We start from the raw sequence: 18253 nt of genomic DNA on the forward strand, positions 1-18253 counted from the left end.
GTGTCATCCAACAACACCATTCTGTCCTTACAGGTACTCCCCAGTTTGATTCTCTCTTTTGTCAAGTGCATTCCTTTCAGTCTTTAACCTAAGAATGGCCATTCTTTCACAGTGTGAAGCTAGTGATGGTGATGGCTGTGGGCAGATCTTTCCTCACAAGACTCAACCTGGGATCTATGCAAAATGCCATAAATTAGCTTCTTTTCAAGCTGGCTCTGCAGACATCAAGTTATGGCAGGTATGTTGATACACATGGATTCCTGACTTTGCAAAGTACCTACTGACTATTGCTTACAGGCAATGCCACAATGCAAAGGATGTGGCATGGCATGGAAAAATTTACAGGGAGAGATGTGCGGAACTTGTGAAACTGCATCACCTGCAGCCAACCAAGGTGTGATCAATTATAAATGAGTAATTACTGGACTGAGATTGGTGCAATGCTAGTTGGTAACTGTGATAGCAGTACTGGCACAAGTCAGGTCATGCATGATGCCATTGAAACTGCAAGGCAAGCACAGGCAGTGTTGGCTAGTGTCCACTTGCAGAAATCACCAAATACATCTGGACTTCCAAACACTCTGAACACAACTGCTGGCCTCAATTATGCATGGAATGGTGGTGGTCAACCAGGCAGTGACAAGATCAAAATTGCTATTGAAGTCCAAATCAAAGGTGCCTCAAAGCAATGCAATGCTGGTGATGCATATAGGAAGTGGATGAAACTTTGGGCAAAGGATGTTTACCTTACTGGTGAGAAATATACTAAATGTTTATTACTGCCCATTTAGCCACTTGGGCTCTCTGACATTTGCACCACAGAGGTCCTTGAGGATTCTCTCACTGCCCTTAATGTCAACTGGGAAAAAGATGAGGGTTTAGGGTTGGTATTGTAAGTGAGCTTCACATCACTGGCCCCAGATTCCATACTTACAGTGTGTGGTAGGGGTGAAGTTCAGTTTTGTTTTCCTGGAAACAAGAATTTCCAGCCAGGTGATCAAACTAAAACTGTTGGATATGTGTATAATGCATACATGCTTGGCGAGTCAGCAGATTTCTACAAACCAAGGGATGCCCAATCCAAGGAAGTGAAAGGACCAGCCCTCTTCTTGGAACTCTATGTTGACTGTGAAGCAGTGAGTTTTGTGCTTGCAATCAAAGTCTGTAGTTCTAATTGCCAAAAGTTTATTGACTGGTGTGAACATGTTCATGGGGAAGTGCCAGGTAGCTGCACTATGTCCACCCAAAAGCACCCTGCTGTGGATCACTCCTCTGATGAGGATACTGCCCTTAGAACTGTAACTCATTGACCACACAAAAAGGTGCAACATGGCAAGTCTCAATTTCAAATTGTTGACTCATATTAATTGCAATATATACCTCAACTACTACAGGTCACCTTGGACTCACATTGACCTTCATTCCCACACCATCATTAACATCTCTGTCTCATACTACATCAGGACCTTCAACCTCAGTGACCTTTCTACATGCAGTTTGCAGCATGGTGCCTGAGACAGGTGAAGTCAAAATTGTGTGGCCAGATGACAGTGTTGAAACAATCAAGGGTTTCCTGGGATCTGATGTGTTTTCAAAAGGCCAGACAAAGAAGGTTTATAAGGTTCGTCACTAAGGCACATCACACTTTTAGTCATTTGCTTACAGCTTTCAGCTAATGCTCAATGGAGATCTTTTTGTTGCCAAATGTTTCTTTGACATTGGCACTGGTGAATCCATGACAACTACTGACAACAAGAAGTACCTCGAGGCTGAACTAGTCTGACTTAACTTGGGAAAGTGGTTTCTGGGCCATTTCTGTGAACTTGCAAAGCAACAGGGTGTCAGCATCTTTTCAGGTATGTTTACTCAGCCTTAACTATCCCTATGTCTTAATAACCTGTGCCAATGGCATAGATAGTGTTTTCTGAAGGTTTCCTGCTCTGTGAACATGAGATGTTGTCTGCTGCATCTGGTGAATCAGACTGTGGGAATTACTATGGTGGTGCTGTTTGGCTTGTCAAGCCTCAACGGACTACAACAGTTATGAAGTTTAGTGGCACACTGGAGCACTCATCTTCAACAGACAAACTTGGAATTACTATTTCAGCCTTTGCTCATTTTGCATATGAGTACAGCAAGCATAAATTGGTCTTCACAGATATTCAAGGTACACATCTAATACCAATGATACACCCAGTAAAACTGACCTTCTTTGCTGCCCCTTGTCAGGTTCCCCAATGACAGTGAATGGGCATGATGGAATGGTCTTATTTGATGTGATGACCCACACAGTGACACCATATGGTAACCAACTGCATCACAGTGTCAAGTTACTGATTCCCCTCGAGTGACAGTGGAATTGGCAATCATGGCAAAGATGGAATCAAAATTTTCACACAGCCACACCAGTGTGACTACATCTGTGTCAATATGGGACTCCCCTCAATTGTAAATACCCATGGTGACGAGGCATGATCCCTCTAGGATGTAGTAATGCACTGCTATTTGTGGACAGCTAGTAGCCTAATACATTCGGACAGAACTGGATGGTTGACGTTGATCCCGTATTTACTCAATGCTAGCCAGCAGATGTGTTCATGGGCCTCAGACTTGCCTGATGGCACACAAGTAGTCGGGACAACACTAGTCACACCTGCTTACATAACACACACTAATTCATGTTCTTGCTCCGAGGCTCACCACACCATCATAAATGTCAGGTAATCACTTATGTGGTCACAATATACCTTGTAGATGTTGTGTAAATCAGCATACTGCATTGTTGAACATAGGTAGTGGAAGATAAACAACGCCAAATGAATGGTGTGTCGACGCGTCAATGCAAAATTGAACCGTAAACTACGACCACCAAGTTCCTGTTGGACCGTCCCACTTCTTCTCGTCGTCTGACCGCGTCCCGGTGATGTATCGGCGAGAGGAAGACTCGACCATCGATCCTTCCTTGTTATCTTCCATTGCTCATTGCAATATCAGGGGGACTCGTCCCATGCTCTCCGCGGTACCAAGCCAGCTCGATAGGTGCACTAGTTGTGCTCCTGGTGAAACGTACTACCGATCTTCTCAGCGGCTTTATGTTTCCATGCTCGCCCCGTCCTTCACACCAGACACCATAGCACAGTAGGGCTTCCCCAGCTCCTTCGAGGATCTGGTTTCCAAAAACATTTTTCCACAATACTCGGTCGTGCAGTTGGGAAATCCACAAGCAACATGTCTCTTTGCTCCCTTCCACAGTATGTGACCCAAGCTTCGTCTCCAAATTGCACCACCAGTGAGTGCTGCGTTCTGGCTACCGCCTTATCCTCCCTTACCTCCACCAGTTGAGATCCTATCCTTCGCGCTGTGTGTGACTCCAACGGATAGCCATGGAAGTTGCAGAGCCTCTTACAAAATTTGCATAACTATCTAATGGGACACCTATTAATCTCCATGCCTTAGTCGCTTGTAATATGCCACTACGTAGGCTTTTCCAACTAAACTTGAATAGATTAGCTTCTAGAACATATGCCTCGGTGCTCCTTCCCTTGACGGACGATTTTGTTGCTCGCTGAGAGGCGAAGACATTTCTAAGGCCACAGATACATATCGTGTTACCCCTTCCCTACATATCGCTGCTTCTCATACTCCCTCCAGAGCGACTTCATGAGAGTCTTGCCGCCGGAATCCAGTGCAGAGACCATCAGAGCATCTCGATTGTACTCGCCAAGCATTTCACATAATGAGAATAGCCCAGGCTCGAGTTCTCGTCGTATATCCGGTGTTAGGATACACAACGGGTTGTTCATAGAGTCGATGTATGCCAAGAGGACGTGTCCTACATGCTTTGCGAAAGGCTTTGCCAGCGATTCAGCTTTTTGTGTTTCGGCGGCAATCGCGATATGTTGTGTTGTGTGCGTATGAGGGACGGTTTTGACGGTGAGTGCGGTGAGAAGTCGACTAAGAGCACGGCTTTCGGCAATGCCGAGCGGCTGGGATGGTGAAATCCAAGACGGAAGTGTTCCCGCGACGAGTTTACTCTGCTTAGCGCCTAGCTGGGGGCGCATGCGCCTCATTATCAACAGCAAACGATGCAAGACGAAGGCTAGATGCGGGAGCGTATGAATAACTATGTCACGTCTCAGACGAACGAGAGAGCCTGCTATAGAAACGATGCAGTGAAAAGTCGCAAACGAGGTGGCGGTGTCGTGGTCGGTGGACCCCGATAGGATTTTACAGAGCAAAGACCAGATGTTTCCGAGGTCGGCTGAACGCACAGCAGCGGGCTGCCATTGGATATAAGAATGACATTGACCAAAGTGTTTCGAGCGATGACACTCACTCTGTCAGAACAATGCTTCGCGATCAGTTCCAAATAGTGTTCTTTCAATTCCGTTGAACCTCCGTATAGGTGAGGTTGATCGTTGAAGGCATCGAGACAGCGCGTTACGAATACTTGGACCACCTTAAGAGTCCCTGTGGTGTCACGTTACCGAACCCTGCCACTTATAATCAGAATAGGAGATTGATACAGACCTTGGGGTGTATCATGCAGCAAGATCGTCGAGAGGTGTATCAAGCTTTTGCATTGGCCCACCGGAAGCCAAGGGTCCTCGATTCCTTCTCCTATCACACTGAGCAGGCGTGCAAAACTGTCTACCGACAGTTCTGCTGTGGCCTTCGTGACTTGCATATCCAGGGTGTCGCGCACTACAGCAATGGCGTGAGATGTTTAAAGCTGAAACCGATGTCGAACGATGGATTACCTTCTATCTCAGTGCCATGTATTGAATACAGTGCCGCGATTATCTCGAGGTATGCCGAGTCCGAAATATTGGGGAAACATCGAAGCTCCTCGAACAGCAGAGCCAGTACACGAGGACACATCGTTGCACGGTCTGCACCTACCGGCAGCGAGGGACTGCGCAGTGGGCTTCGCATAACCCCAGTCGCTAATTTTATGCCTATCGGCGCAACGCTACCAGTTACTGCAAAAGTTGAGCAAGTATACACGCAGCTCAGCAATGGCTTTACGTACTGTCAATCCCTAGCCACCGCCCAAACGATAACGCATAAGAACGAGCTTCAACGTGGTCGCTCAATGCAAGTGCGCCACTGGTTCTGGATTGTCCCCCGTCTGAGACGAAGACGGGTGTAAAGGATTCGTACAGTGTTCTCAGCGCGGATACAACAACTGTCGCAAGGCTACGTACGCACGTCAGAAGCAATACTGGACAAACTTTCCAAAAGTAAATTTCACCTTCCTGGAGAATGGTGTTCTCTTAGACATTCAATGAGCCGGAACACAACAGATCGGGTAAGCACATGTTGCCATAATCCCTGCGACAATGTATCGGAGAATGGTTGAGCAGCAACAAGACTACTCAGTATGCTGGCCACCGCTGCTGATGCCTCGGAATTCTGAGCACGGAGGAGAGTACTAGGATGACCAGTAATTGTACCAGGCCAGAAATTCGTGTAAAAAACTTACAATAGGTGAAACGAGACAAGATTTAACGTCTCTTTTGTAAGTGCATCTGGCGACATGGCCAATCTTGATGGTGACTGCAGTAAATGTTCGACGTATGCACGAGATGTCTAATAAAGTTCAATCACTGGGAAATGGAAAGCGAATCCGACAAGATAATCGCCAACTTACGGTGCAATCCAGCGCGTTCGTAAACTGGCCCATACGATACAGGAAGGCACGGAATACCGTGAGATGGTGGACGCAGAGTTCTCTGAGCATTCGCACTCCAGAATCGTCTTCTTCGTCCATGTCCATCTCATACCCAGCATCAGATATTTGCGGTGAATCAACCATATCCTTTCCCTTCCCCAAGTGCTCCCTGTCACTCCGATCCGCTGTCCCGCCGCCACTTACGACCTGAAGTACCGAGCATGTGGCGACGTCACCACCTACCGCTCTCTTTACAAGTTCCATGCGAGAGGCCCGGGTGAAGTACTCGGGAGGTACATACATAAGAAGAGTGTAAACTTCACTTGCACGTAAAAGCTCAAGTTTGTCAAGTCCGTTAGTCCCAGTAGACCCAGAAAGGAAGCAAGATGAGGACAGAAGGGAAGTCTGCTTTAATGCAAACGACAGGAAGGCACCTGCAGAACCGAAGGATAAATGCAAGAAATTATTTGACGGAACGGCCAACCAACTGGAAACGCACTTCGCATATTGGGCAACTCCCAGAACTGTGCATTCCTTAGAACAAGGAGAAGAATGTCGCGGGGTGAAATGTCGTAGTGTGAACCCAACTGTCCGTCAAGTTCGTTGGTAGTTCCAAATGGAAGTTCCAATCGAATGGTCAAGAGAAGGCAGATGAACCTCTGGAGCACCTCTTCCGGAGCGGCTGCACTGAATATTACAGTAGGGCGACGTTTCCGATGAGATACGAATCTGGGGCAATCGAAGGAACGCACTCGACGACGTCTATCCACCGATCAGCTAACACGTAAAGTAGGGCAACGCCCAAGTTTTCCCGCGTAAGCGCTGCTGAAGAGCCGCACCATCGACTTTGAGGGGAGAAGTGGCGAATTAAAATATCGATGCTCGTCTTGATAATGGCACCAGCCTGAGCATGTTGGAAGCCGCGCGTTTGGGAAACTTGCGCGAAGAGTGTCCTGACCTGTACATGTGTGGATGCAGTTAGCACAGAGAAAAGAATAGTAACATAGGCCATACGCACGATTTCTAGTACTAATTCTGCAGACGTGCCTTCGTCCCGGACGACGCCCAGCAACTCCTCGATTTCATCGCTTCCTAATACGTCACTTTGGCCTAGCGTCACAGGCGTTGGCGAGCTCGCAACTCGTATCAATCGGGCGCGGACATCACATAGACATCGCAACGCAGCAGAAGCGACGACGTCATCCGAAGTTAGCATATCAGAATCCTGCCGCTCCCTTTCGCGTTGCCGCTTCTTGCGCTTCTTTCTCTTGCTTTCGTCTTCGCGTTGGGGAGCTACTTCTTGCCACTCACCTCGTCCGTGACGCATGCACTCCCAGGCGATATCCCACCCCAGCTTCCCAACCTCATCCCACGGGACTCCTGGATCCTGAGTGTCGGGGACATACGCATATGGGGGGAGGCTCGCGAGAACGGCGCCGGACACGCGGGCAACATAAGCAAATCCAACTGCTAACGAGTGGCACTTCGACCGCAGCGTGCCATCGTCATCATCGTGTCCTTTTGTTGGTATCTCCTCCCCTTCGTCAGTTTTTCGTCGCTTATCGCCGCGTCGACTTCGACCTCTTTCAGCAGTGTATGCTTTCCACACCCGCGTAAGTTCTTCCAAAACAGCCGGCCCCAATTCTACAGATTGTACAGGCGTCAAAGCCGTACGGAGAGCTCTAGTGAGCCACGAAAGGTGTGTCCGAAGTGGACTGAACATCACGTCATGCGGTGGTATAGGGAGAGATTGCGAGGAGACCGACTCGGGCAGGCTGAGTGAAGAGAGGGCAGTAAGAAGCGTGAGGATGTAGATGTGTACCGTGCGGGTCTTGGTGTGATACTCGAGAAGGTCCGAAAGTAGTCGCTCAATCGCATCCGCTGTCCGCAAGGAGAGCGGGCGCACCAACTAAAAAAATCGAAGAAAGTCAGTCTGCGAGGTACACCAAGACGTAATTTACTACTACTTACACTAACAATAGCGCCCAGTAACCTCCGCGTCTCGCTGCCTATCAGTTCATACTCAACTCTTACCAGTACGTCGAGAACATCTATTGCCAGAGTCACGACCGACATGTCATTCGAGTTACAAACTTGACCAGCCCGCTCGACTGTGACTAGCGCAAGCTCCCTCGCTTCTATCAAAGCAGACTCCGCATCACGACCGGGAGCCGCGTTCCAATTACCCGACCCAACAGTTGTGTGCGGGGTATACAGGCGCTCCTTTTCGATCACGTCCAAGATCCCTACGAGCGCCATCCATGCGCCCTTCCTTTGCGGTCCGGAGTCCATCGTTACGGTATTGCGTAAAAGAACCTTCCAGCAGGACTCCCAAACCTCCATTGCATCAGCGCGCACGGCCTCACGAATGGCCAGGGTAGGAGATGCCGACCCGGAGGAAGAGGGGAAAAGCGTTGTGCGGTGGCGATTTACTGCACAAAGACGGGCAGCAAAAAGGCATGGCAGGAGGGAAAGGCCATGATGGTCTGTGCATACGCGCGAAAGTGCATCCAATAACGTATCGAGAGGCTGCCTGAGACCTTCGACGGAGAATAGCGTCTCGATACCTGCATAGTAAAGAGTGTCATGAAGTTGTTTCGGGGTTTTCGACGACGGGTCTTCTTGGCTTGATTGTGCATTCAACGACTGAGAAGCTACGGAGGGCGAAAGGGTACGAGTCCAATGGAGCATGTGTGTCGAAAGGAAGATAGTGTATAGCTAGTATGTGTAAATTGGCACGGAAAACAAACAGAAGGTAGAATGTAGGAAGATCACCTTCTTCTTGTTCCCGAATTTCCCAAGAGCCTCTCTGTATGATTCGACTACCATGATACATATCCACGCCAAATCATCCTGAACATTCTGTCTGAGAGAGCGCATCCCCAAATACAACTGATTTCCCACTCACGTTCCAAGGCACAGAAACGCCCAATACGGCTGTGAGGCATTCCATGAGAGAATCCATGCCAGCTCTTTTCTCAGCCCAGGGCCATAATGTCGCAAACACGGCACGTGCAGGTGCATATACACCGCCAAGATCGACGTCGGGGGCGTGTGAAAGGGAGATAAGTTCCTTGACAATTCCTGCAAAGTTGTTACGATAGACTAGCGGCAGGAGCCAGGATCTCCAGGGGCGAGCAGAGGACACAGAAGACGAGAGTGTCTGCTGTAGCAGCAACCAATATTTAGGATTTGATATGGAGCTCCTTCCATCGCGTGCGAGAGAGGCCAGCAGCCATTCGACAAGAACTTCGGCCGTTTTCACAGCACCAAACGACGTATCCGACCAAACATCATTCGCGATGTCGATTTTGAATGGTCCGTCTGGTGAAGGTGGGTCTGTGGGGGCCTTGAGAAGGCGGACGAGAGCGTGGATAGTGAAGCGGGTGTGCATAGCTCAGAACATAGTTCGACCAAAAAAGAAACTACAGTTGATTATCTCATAACGGATACGAACGGGCTGAGGAAAATTCCATGCATTTTGGCGGTTATGCAAGAGCCACATGTCACAGATTGTGTGACCAACATTACTAATGTGTGACACTAAACACGTACGAGCTCTCAACTATCCTGCCACTTCGCCCAGGAATCCAGTGTTGACTGCTTTGCGCTTTTCATCTCCATGCGCCTAAGGAAGCCATGGAAACGACGCAACTCGTGCAGCAAAGTGAGCCCATTATCTGAGTAACCAAACCTCCAGCATGCTGCTTCAACCTTCTCGCACACCTGGGCCACCTCAGAAAGACTGAGGCCTGCAGATGAGTCACTTTTGCCCTCCTCCTTGCTGTCACTGATCTCAATAACATCCTCATTTTCAGCTGTGATCAGTTGCTTGACATGTGCCACAATTTTGGCATCCCCATGCATAGGTTTGTCAGGTTCCATTTGAGCCTCATGTTCTTCCCTTGGTTCCACCAGCTCATTCACAGGTGGAACATCATCCTTGATCCCTTTCAACCTGTGAAGTTCTTCAACTGCTTTAAGAAGGTCTTTCTTGACTGTGATAATCTGAGGTGCAGGTTGCTTGCCACTTGAGCCACCTGGATGTTGGATATGGATTGTTAAGTGAGATGTGTTGATTGCAATAGTAGCAAGTCTCTTGACTTCTTGGATGGCAAGGTTTGTATCATTTTCTGCAGCAAATATGGCATTGATTGCAGGCTGCCAATCCTGGTCAACATATGCAGATCCCAGGAGTGTCTTGAGGTGAGACCCCATGTCTGGTAAGCTAATGGAGTCAGATGCTGCAAATTCATGTATGATGTCCAAGGCTGGGCTGGACCATAGGTACCAAGACTGGTGAATTAATGAGTCATGATGCACAGATATTATTGTAAGTTACAAACTGGGGGGTATTGGCAGAGGACGAGGACGAAAAGGGGAAAAGGGCGAGAGCTTAAGACGAGCACTTGCCTTATAGTAAGATTGAGTGTTTAGAAGTATTCGGTTGTTGAAGAGAGCTGTTGAGGCTCGAAGAGATAACAGAGTAGATTGACTGCTAGTCTGAGGGGATACGGCAGAAACCCCTTGGTTTATATACATGCAGGTATGCGCACAGACCAGGTGACGCATATGGTAAGTAAAGATACTACCTACTATGTATAGTATAGAAAGTCATGGAACGCCGTAGAATAAGTGGAGTAAAGTGACGTCATAGTGGAGTCACTTATAAAGCATGACATCATGTGAGTCATCATTAATAGTAAGCAAGTCTAGAACCGGTAGTAATTGATAAACAATTCCAACACTCCCCCTCGCTCTAGAATGGTAAGGTCACGAGACCAAGCGACGAGCGATTTGTTTCAAATTTCTGCCAGGTAAGTGACTTGGTTAATCCATCGGCCTTTTGTCGGTCCGTTTGGATATATTCAATGGCAAATAGATTATCCTGGACACATTCGCGAACGAAGTGCCACTGGACATCAATATGCTTTGATCGACCATCTGAGACTGGATTCTCGGCAATAAAGCGAGCACCCATATTGTCACAGTAGAGAATAGTCTTCTCCAGAGTAAGGTCTAGTTCTTTGAAAAGCATAAATAGCCATTTGATTTGTCTGGCAGAGTCACATAAAGCCATATATTCGGCTTCAGTGGATGAAAGCGCAATTGTCTTTTGTTTGCGCGATCGCCAAGAAATGAGGGAGGTGCCAAGAAACATGGCATATCCGGTAGTAGAGTGACGAGTATCGACATTGGCTGCCCAATCAGTGTCTGCGAATCCGAAGATGCGAGATTCGGTCCCAGAATAGTAAAGCGCTAGTTTCGGAGTAGATGCCACATACTTGACAATGTGTAGCGCTTTTTGTTTGTGATCTTCTGTAGGATTGGCCATGTACTGCAACATGCGAATAACCGCGAAAGCAATATCTGGGCGAGTACCCAGGGCCATATAAAGTAAAGATCCAATGATAGATTGATACTGGGAGCGAAGTGAAGAAGAAGCTTGATAAGTAGCTTCAGGTTTCTTCGGTTGGTAGCCAGATGGAAGTGGAGTGCAGACATTGTGTGCATTCTCCATTTGGAATCGTTTGATCACCTTTTTGACATAAGGGATCTGATCCAGGTAGATCTCGCGCTTAGCGCGGTTTCTGTGGATCTGTAGACCTAGGTATTCTTTGCATTCGCCTAGATCTCTTGATTCCCATTTCTTCATAAACTCGTCTTTCTTTGCTTTTAGGAGTTTAGGATGTGATCCTAAGAATAGACCATCATCAACATAAACAAGAAAGATGACCATGCCTGCATTGGATTTAAAAATATAAATCCCTGCATCCACTTTGGATCTTGTATAGCCCATGCGAAGTAGGGAAGCATGTAGGGCTTTGTTCCATGCTAATGCTGCTTGCTTTAAACCATAAAGAGCGCGCAGCAACCGATAGACCTTGTGCTCTTGACCTTTAATTTTGAAGCCTTCTGGTTGTTCCATATAGATTTCTTCATCCAAACCACCATATAAGAAGGCAGTTTTGACGTCCAGGGCGCTCATTTCCCAATTTCGTTGAGCAGCGAATGCTAGTACAATTCGCACTGTCTCAAAACGAGCGACCGGTGAGAAGGTATCTTCAAAATCTGTTCCGAATTCTTGTGTGAAACCTTTGGCCACAAGACGTGCTTTATAGCGACCATCGCTTTTTATAGCGAAAACCCATCTGCATTTGACTGGTTTGCGATCTGGTTTTGGATCCACGAGAGTCCAAACATTCCGTTCCTCGATTGATTTAATCTCGTCCTTCATGGCTTCGAACCATTTCTTTTGTAACTCCGGATTAAGTTTAAGGACGTCTTTGAAGTGTTCCAGAGATTCTTTTACACGAGCTGCAAGAAGGAATTCGAAGGTATTTGTAAAAACACCTTTTCGATCATCTTCTTCTTCATCAACATGTGCGGTTCGAGAAGGACCTGCAATTGGTTGGGTAGGAGTAGGAGGAGTAGTTGACCCAGGTAGAGGGGTCAATGGAGAATCGGGAGGATGTGATATCCATTCTCTTGGAACAGAAGGAGCCTGTGGTCTCAAAGGTGATGGAGGTCTCCTTTCTTCCCGAATTTGTCTTCCATACTCTCTTGAATTGCGAGCATGTTGCTCAGCATTCCTAATCCATTCTTGTGCAGTGTCCCTGTTATCCCGTATATCTCTCTCAATTTGGACAGGAGGTCTAGCTCCATAGATATTGTCAGGTCGAGAGACAGGGATAATTCTTCTTTTAGGACGAGGTTCCCGTTCAAGTTGTTCCGGAGTTGCCCTTCGTAAATTTCTGTTATCTCCGGGAACAGGATATGGTTGGTGTGGGTGTTGAACGAGATTTGGAGGTACAGCAGGAGCTCTGTGTGGTCTTTGTGGTTGTTGGACTGGTCTGTTATTTTGACCACCCTGCTGTGGGTTTGGATTACGAGGAGGTTGTTGTGGAATCTGTGGTTGGACTGGATGAGGTCCAAGGTCGGGAGGATCAATCCCAAAGTCTGGTTGGTTTCCACCAGCATCGCTAGAACCAGAAGATTGGTCATCTTCGGAATCAGGGTCATTTGAGGTATCGGATTTTCTTCGAATACTATCCGAACAGAAAGGGAAGGAGTCTTCTACGAACTTGGCAGTACGAGATAATATGATCTTTTGACCATGGAGAAATCGATAGCCTTTTGTTTTTGGTTCGTATCCTAAGAAAACCATTTCGATTGCGTGTGGGTCCAGTTTATCCTTTCTCTGTTCTTTTGGCACCCATACATATGCTTTGCAACCGAAGGTACGAAAGTATGAAATATCTGGAATCTTGCCAGTGAATAATTCAGCTGGTGTCTTGAACTGTATCCTCTTGAGCGGTGTTCTGTTGTACACGTGGAGTGCACAGTCAAATGCGAAGTTCCAGAATTTCTTCGGAACACATGCATAATGACGAATTGCTCCGGATTTTTCCAGAATAGTTCTGTTGAATCGTTCTGCGCGACCATTTTGTTGCGGCTGGTCAGCTATAGAAAGCTGATGAGCAATTCCTCAAGAGTTGAGGAGCGCTTTGAAAGTATTTCCCATAAATTCTCCCCCTCGATCCGAACGGAGAGTACCCAATTCCAAGTTAAGTTGCCTTTGCATAGCAAGCAACCACTCGGTAAAGTGTTTGTAGGTGTCGGATTTGTTGCGCATGTAAATGCAGAACCTGAAGGAAGAGTAGTCGTCAAGTAGTGTTAGAACATACTTGGAACGAAAGTAGGATTCAATGGGAAGTTCCAAAAGATCGGCATGAACGAGTTCTAAGGGGCGAGTGGCACGTTTCCAGGAAGGTTTGAATGACTCGGAAGCCATTTTGCCTTGTGCACAGCCCTTGCAGGACTGAATCCCATAGAGAGGGATGTCAGGAAGACCCAATCGGCGAGTATGATGTAGGATATTATTGGCAGGATGTGCCAGCCGATTATGCCAAAGTGATTCGGCATCTAATTTGACCATCGGGCAAAGGACCGAAAAAGCATTGGAGGGTGGAAGCGGAACGCCCACAAACCAATGTAACGGTGAATTAGGAGAAGCTAATCGTGCTTCTACTAAAATCCGGCCGTCAGGTGTTCGGATTACTTCATTGTCTGAAGTCGCTTGGCTTCTGTATCCCCTGTTAAGAAGCACATTTCGAGAGCATAATCTCTTCGAAAATTGAGGGCTGTATACCACATTTTCTAAGGAAAGAGTGGAGCCATTTTCAAGCTGCAACACTACAGTTCCTTCACCGATTAAATTGACTCTTTGTTTTCCAGCAGTATTAGCCAACTGTGGAGTTGAATATTTCTTAAATGACAAAAAGTCAGAGTAATAAGGGGTCACATGATGTGAAGTCCCAGAGTCAAGCATCCAAATAGACTCGCCTTTTGGCAGTGTGATGTTGGCTGAAATATCCAATGGATAACAGTCATAAGCATCGTATGCATTGCGGTCGAATTTGCCAGGGTTGTAACCACTGACAGAATTCTCCGGGTCAAAATCAAAGTCCGGTACATCAAGACAAATAAAAGGTCTAGGACGAATATAAGTCCTAGGATTTGGTATGCTCGCATGAAAATCTGCTAATGATAGTTTAAGTGGTCTGCGAGATTTTCGGGAAGACTTGGTAGAATGTCTGTTTCCTCGAATAACCTGCGACTCATCATCTGCAGAATTCCTCTCTCCTGCCACTGGTACACTAGCCAAGCCGGTAGCTCCCATTCCATTCGTGGATTGGAGGGGCGGGCTATGTATAGGCCTGGCTCCCGACTCAGAAGAGGGAAACGGAATCCTCCTCGATAGAGGATCCGAGTTCTCCCGTTGTAAGGGTTCCTGAAGGGATAAATCCATTCTGAAACCCGTCGATTCTGAGGAGCGATAGGTGCGTAGGCAAATAGAGCATAAGCATGGAGAGTCAGATCTGGGTATTTTGACACGAGGAGTCACTGACTCAACTTCAGAGATGAAGGAGTTTTGGATCTCCTCCTGATACCAGTCTGAGAGGGTACCATCAGGTTGGATAGGCAGAGTGGGGACATGGCCGACATGTTCCATAGCCATCTCAATATCCTCAGCGGTTAACTCGGGATCAATTTCCCGAGAAGCGAGAATGTTATGAGTGCCAAGGGAGACATTCATATCAGGACGAGGAATTTCGAAGGATTCGTCATCCGGAGAATACTCCGGAGAAGTATGGCGGAAGTTGATTGCATTTATATCAAAATCATCATCAGGGTAATTTTCCGGGACTTCTTCGATGGATGCAAGATTAAATTCTTCTGCACCCTGTCCGGGAATGTCAAGCTCGTTGGCATTAGCTTTTCCTTTGCCTTTGCCACGGCGACGATTCTGGTTACATCCACGGTTGGACGAACCACCCTGTTGGTTCTGATTTTGATTTTGGTTATTATTATTTTGAGGGTAAGGCTGGAAGCCGCCTCCCCCTCTTCCGCGTCTTCCTCGAAAACCTCCTCGGCCACCTCGGCCACGAGAAGAGCCACCACCGCCACCACGATGGTCCTGAGTATTATGCGAGCCTTTGCAAATATTGCACAAAGGCGGTTTGTTCATGCGAGATAGGAGGGAATTAGATTCCCTTTTTACGGTAGTTTGAGAACCAGAAGATTCTCCAATTTGTCTTGGTAATAACGATTGTCCGGATCGATGAGACCAGAGTTCCTTCATTCGAGGAATGACCGTGTCTGGTTCTAGATGTGTGGGGTCGATAGATGATAGGATATTTGTGGGAGCTTGGTCCCACGCTGCTGTCATAGTGTGCACTAATAACAACGACTTCATTTTGTTATCCAAGGTAATGCCTTGACCAGATATGGTTTTAAAGAGCATATTGATCTCGGCAATTTTTGCCATGAGATCATCCTTGGGTTTGATTTGAATTCGGAGAAGCCTCTGGAATTCCATAAATGTAGTCATGGCAGAAGGCTTGCCATACTTGGATTCGAGGTCATCCCATTTTAGTTTTGAAGTCGCATGTGCATCAACGGAAAGTGCGATCATCGGATCGCAGTATAGCGTAATGCAGCCTTGCGCCCGAGAATCGGAAATGCGCCAGACCGCAGCAGCATCTGGGTCAGCCGGTAAAGCTTCGGTGCCCGATACGATTCCCCACACTCCCAGAGTTTGGAAGTATGCTTTCATCATCACTTGCCATACGGCATAGTTCATCCCGTTGAGTTTCGGGATGTTCTTTCCAAGACCTCCTTCAGAAGACATTCTAATAGATGTCGAGGATTAGATGGTCGTATAGGAAAGTTTTCCTTGGATCGGTGATAGAAGGATTAAAGTCTCCTTGGAGGAGTGCGCGTAAAAGTTTACGACGCTTGCAGGCGCGGGACTTTTGTCCGGGACGATTCCGAGTACGTGGTTTTCGATGTTTTATTTTAGGCTCTGGTTCCGTGCCTTTCTCAGCGTAACGCCATTCGGCGATGCGAGAATTCCGCTGAACGTTATACTCGAGAAAATCGAAGCATAAGTCAGGGAAGTAATGGTAGGATAAGAACGACCACCCCATTTCATGAAGTCCATGGGGGTTCGAAAATCCTAACCATTCAGAGGCACAACTATAAGGGAAAGGGAACCAGCCGTAGATTCGATTACCGTACTCCCTAGAAGCCAGAATTTCATAACAATTATAAGGGCTATCTAGGCAGGGATCAAGAGATCCATCAGGATACTCGAGGAATCGGCCTGCGGATGCGTACGGTACGTCCATCGTACCGGGAAGAGGATAGTTTGCGCTTAACTTCGGCAGCTGCGCGAGACCTTGCAAGAGCGTTGGCATAAATTCCGCGACGTCCGGGTTTGACATAAGCCTGGCCAAGATCACTGGCCATCGCACGTTCGAGATCCGCATAAACTGTGCCTGTTGAGGGCCAGTAAACGAATCTTTTGTAACCGGTAGCGTCAAGGTACCAAAGAGTACCTCGAGCTGAGTTGAAACCTGCTCGGGTTTCGTCCATACCTGCGACCGCCTTATAACTGTCGATGAACTCCAATAATTGGAGGTCGAAAAGATGTCCCCCAGGTCGTCGCTCTCTGAAGAGTGGGGGGACGCAATCGACGTCGGTGATTCCTTCTCTCCAAAGTCCTCTGTAATGGCTCTCCAAATACTCGTGCCAAACCCTGAGAGGAGGGACGAGCTCGCGGAAGGGACTTCCCGAGATGTAGAGGGGATGGCAGTTGTAATAGACGTAAACGAACGTGTCGTGCGTGATTGTGGAGGCCGGAATGGTCCAGAGGGCAGGATCTTCATACGTGAGACTGGGAAGATCGCAACCGTTAAAATGAGCGATTGCGTTTGGAGAGGAGAGGAAGGAAATTTTAGGGGCGAAGTCGGTTAAGTAACCATGATATGCGGTATGGATACCGGGAAACTCGAACGGCGTGTCGAAACCGGGATACGTCGGGAAGCCATCCCAAGTCACCTCAATCTGAGAAAGAGGGACGTGGGCAAGCAGAGGCTGCAGGCGCACGAAGAAAGATCTACTTGATGGTACAGCGAATCGCCAGTGGGAACACTCTCTAACATATAACGCCTCCATATATTCCACTACTTTCTTCACGTACTCCTCTCTCCACTTGTTTCCCGCATACATCCCGTCACGAGTACGGGCGATGTTGATTTCAGTTCGCTTAGCGACGACGAGAGACATGCTGAATGAAAAGCATAAGACGACTGTTCTAGAAGAGTGAAAGACGCAGCTAAAAAAGCAAATCGAACTCGGCGTTGTCTTCGACAGCGAGATCGACCTCAGCGATCAGGTTATTAGCCTGAGCGAGTGCGTCATTCAACGCCAAGACCAACTCCAGAGGAGGGGTCGGTTCACGAACAGGAGGTGCAGGGTCAGCACCACCTTCAATCGTGTAAGGCGGAACAGGGTCGAGATCGGCGTCGTCGTCACGGTCGGGAATAGCGTGGAGTAAATAGTTGGGAGGCGGAGCCTCAACCATTGGAGGACGGAGACCGTCGCGGATAAGGCGTAGATCAGCTCCTACAGCAGCAGCGATTCGAGCGCGTACCCAATACAAGTAGATGTCGCGCCACAACGGACCAGCTAAAGCTGCAGTCCAGAAGGCTAGCGAACACGCAAACATTTCCCTAAAAGCACCATATCCTCCAAGGGACATATAAAAGATAGTAGTATAAAAAGCCATCAAAAGCGAGACAATGTAAGCAGCAACACTCAATCCCAGCGCATCTAGGCCATCAATCGGCATGCTGATATGGCCGTCGCCAGAGATCAGTAAATGCACAAATGACAATAGCACACCGACGGTTAGATGTCAGGGCTCATAACCTATTGGCAGAGGACGAGGACGAAAAGGGGAAAAGGGCGAGAGCTTAAGACGAGCACTTGCCTTATAGTAAGATTGAGTGTTTAGAAGTATTCGGTTGTTGAAGAGAGCTGTTGAGGCTCGAAGAGATAACAGAGTAGATTGACTGCTAGTCTGAGGGGATACGGCAGAAACCCCTTGGTTTATATACATGCAGGTATGCGCACAGACCAGGTGACGCATATGGTAAGTAAAGATACTACCTACTATGTATAGTATAGAAAGTCATGGAACGCCGTAGAATAAGTGGAGTAAAGTGACGT

General features: G+C 47.6%; 3 protein-coding genes across 3 annotated transcripts; 1 reads left to right on the plus strand and 2 right to left on the minus strand.

Moving 5' to 3' along the window:
• Nucleotides 1-94: 94 nt before the first annotated feature.
• On the plus strand, nucleotides 95-2351 carry F5J12DRAFT_783756 (uncharacterized protein; the record flags this gene model as incomplete). Its single annotated transcript, XM_051742905.1, has 11 exons — nucleotides 95-238; nucleotides 298-394; nucleotides 448-753; nucleotides 823-892; nucleotides 947-1136; nucleotides 1162-1298; nucleotides 1504-1621; nucleotides 1673-1758; nucleotides 1799-1856; nucleotides 1915-2167; nucleotides 2230-2351. The coding sequence occupies 11 exons, from the start codon at nucleotides 95-97 to the stop codon at nucleotides 2349-2351; spliced, it is 1581 nt and encodes a 526-aa protein (XP_051598711.1).
• Nucleotides 2352-3375: 1024 nt separating this feature from the next.
• Nucleotides 3376-9160, minus strand: F5J12DRAFT_206114 (Urb2/Npa2 family-domain-containing protein). The gene is made up of 14 exons (XM_051738410.1): nucleotides 8583-9160; nucleotides 8450-8527; nucleotides 7646-8392; nucleotides 6693-7583; nucleotides 6427-6632; nucleotides 6174-6361; nucleotides 5654-6108; nucleotides 5486-5592; nucleotides 5255-5434; nucleotides 5033-5199; nucleotides 4761-4982; nucleotides 4531-4704; nucleotides 4337-4470; nucleotides 3376-4280 (listed from the first exon to the last, which is right to left on the minus strand). The coding sequence occupies exons 1-14, from the start codon at nucleotides 9066-9068 to the stop codon at nucleotides 3609-3611; spliced, it is 4707 nt and encodes a 1568-aa protein (XP_051598712.1). The 5' UTR covers nucleotides 9069-9160; the 3' UTR covers nucleotides 3376-3608.
• Nucleotides 9161-9235: 75 nt separating this feature from the next.
• On the minus strand, nucleotides 9236-9961 carry F5J12DRAFT_913828 (uncharacterized protein; the record flags this gene model as incomplete). The annotated part of the gene is made up of 1 exon (XM_051749103.1): nucleotides 9236-9961. Exon 1 carries the CDS (start codon nucleotides 9890-9892, stop codon nucleotides 9236-9238), a length of 657 nt encoding a protein of 218 aa, XP_051598713.1. The 5' UTR covers nucleotides 9893-9961.
• Nucleotides 9962-18253: the final 8292 nt, after the last annotated feature.

This window comes from Pisolithus orientalis, assembly GCF_024613125.1.
Source record: "Pisolithus orientalis strain OTSU chromosome Unknown F5J12scaffold_20, whole genome shotgun sequence".
Lineage (NCBI taxonomy): Eukaryota > Fungi > Basidiomycota > Agaricomycetes > Boletales > Pisolithaceae > Pisolithus > Pisolithus orientalis.

Coding starts and splice junctions, on each gene's coding strand:
- F5J12DRAFT_206114 (XM_051738410.1), bottom strand. CDS start 9,068: ATGCACACCCGCTTCACTATCCACGCTCTCGTCCGCCTTCTCAAGGCC. Junction 6,109..6,173: donor GGAGTTGCCCAATATGCGAA/GTGCGTTTCCAG, acceptor TCGGTTCTGCAG/GTGCCTTCCTGTCGTTTGCA. Junction 4,471..4,530: donor GCTGCATGATACACCCCAAG/GTCTGTATCAAT, acceptor GTGACACCACAG/GGACTCTTAAGGTGGTCCAA.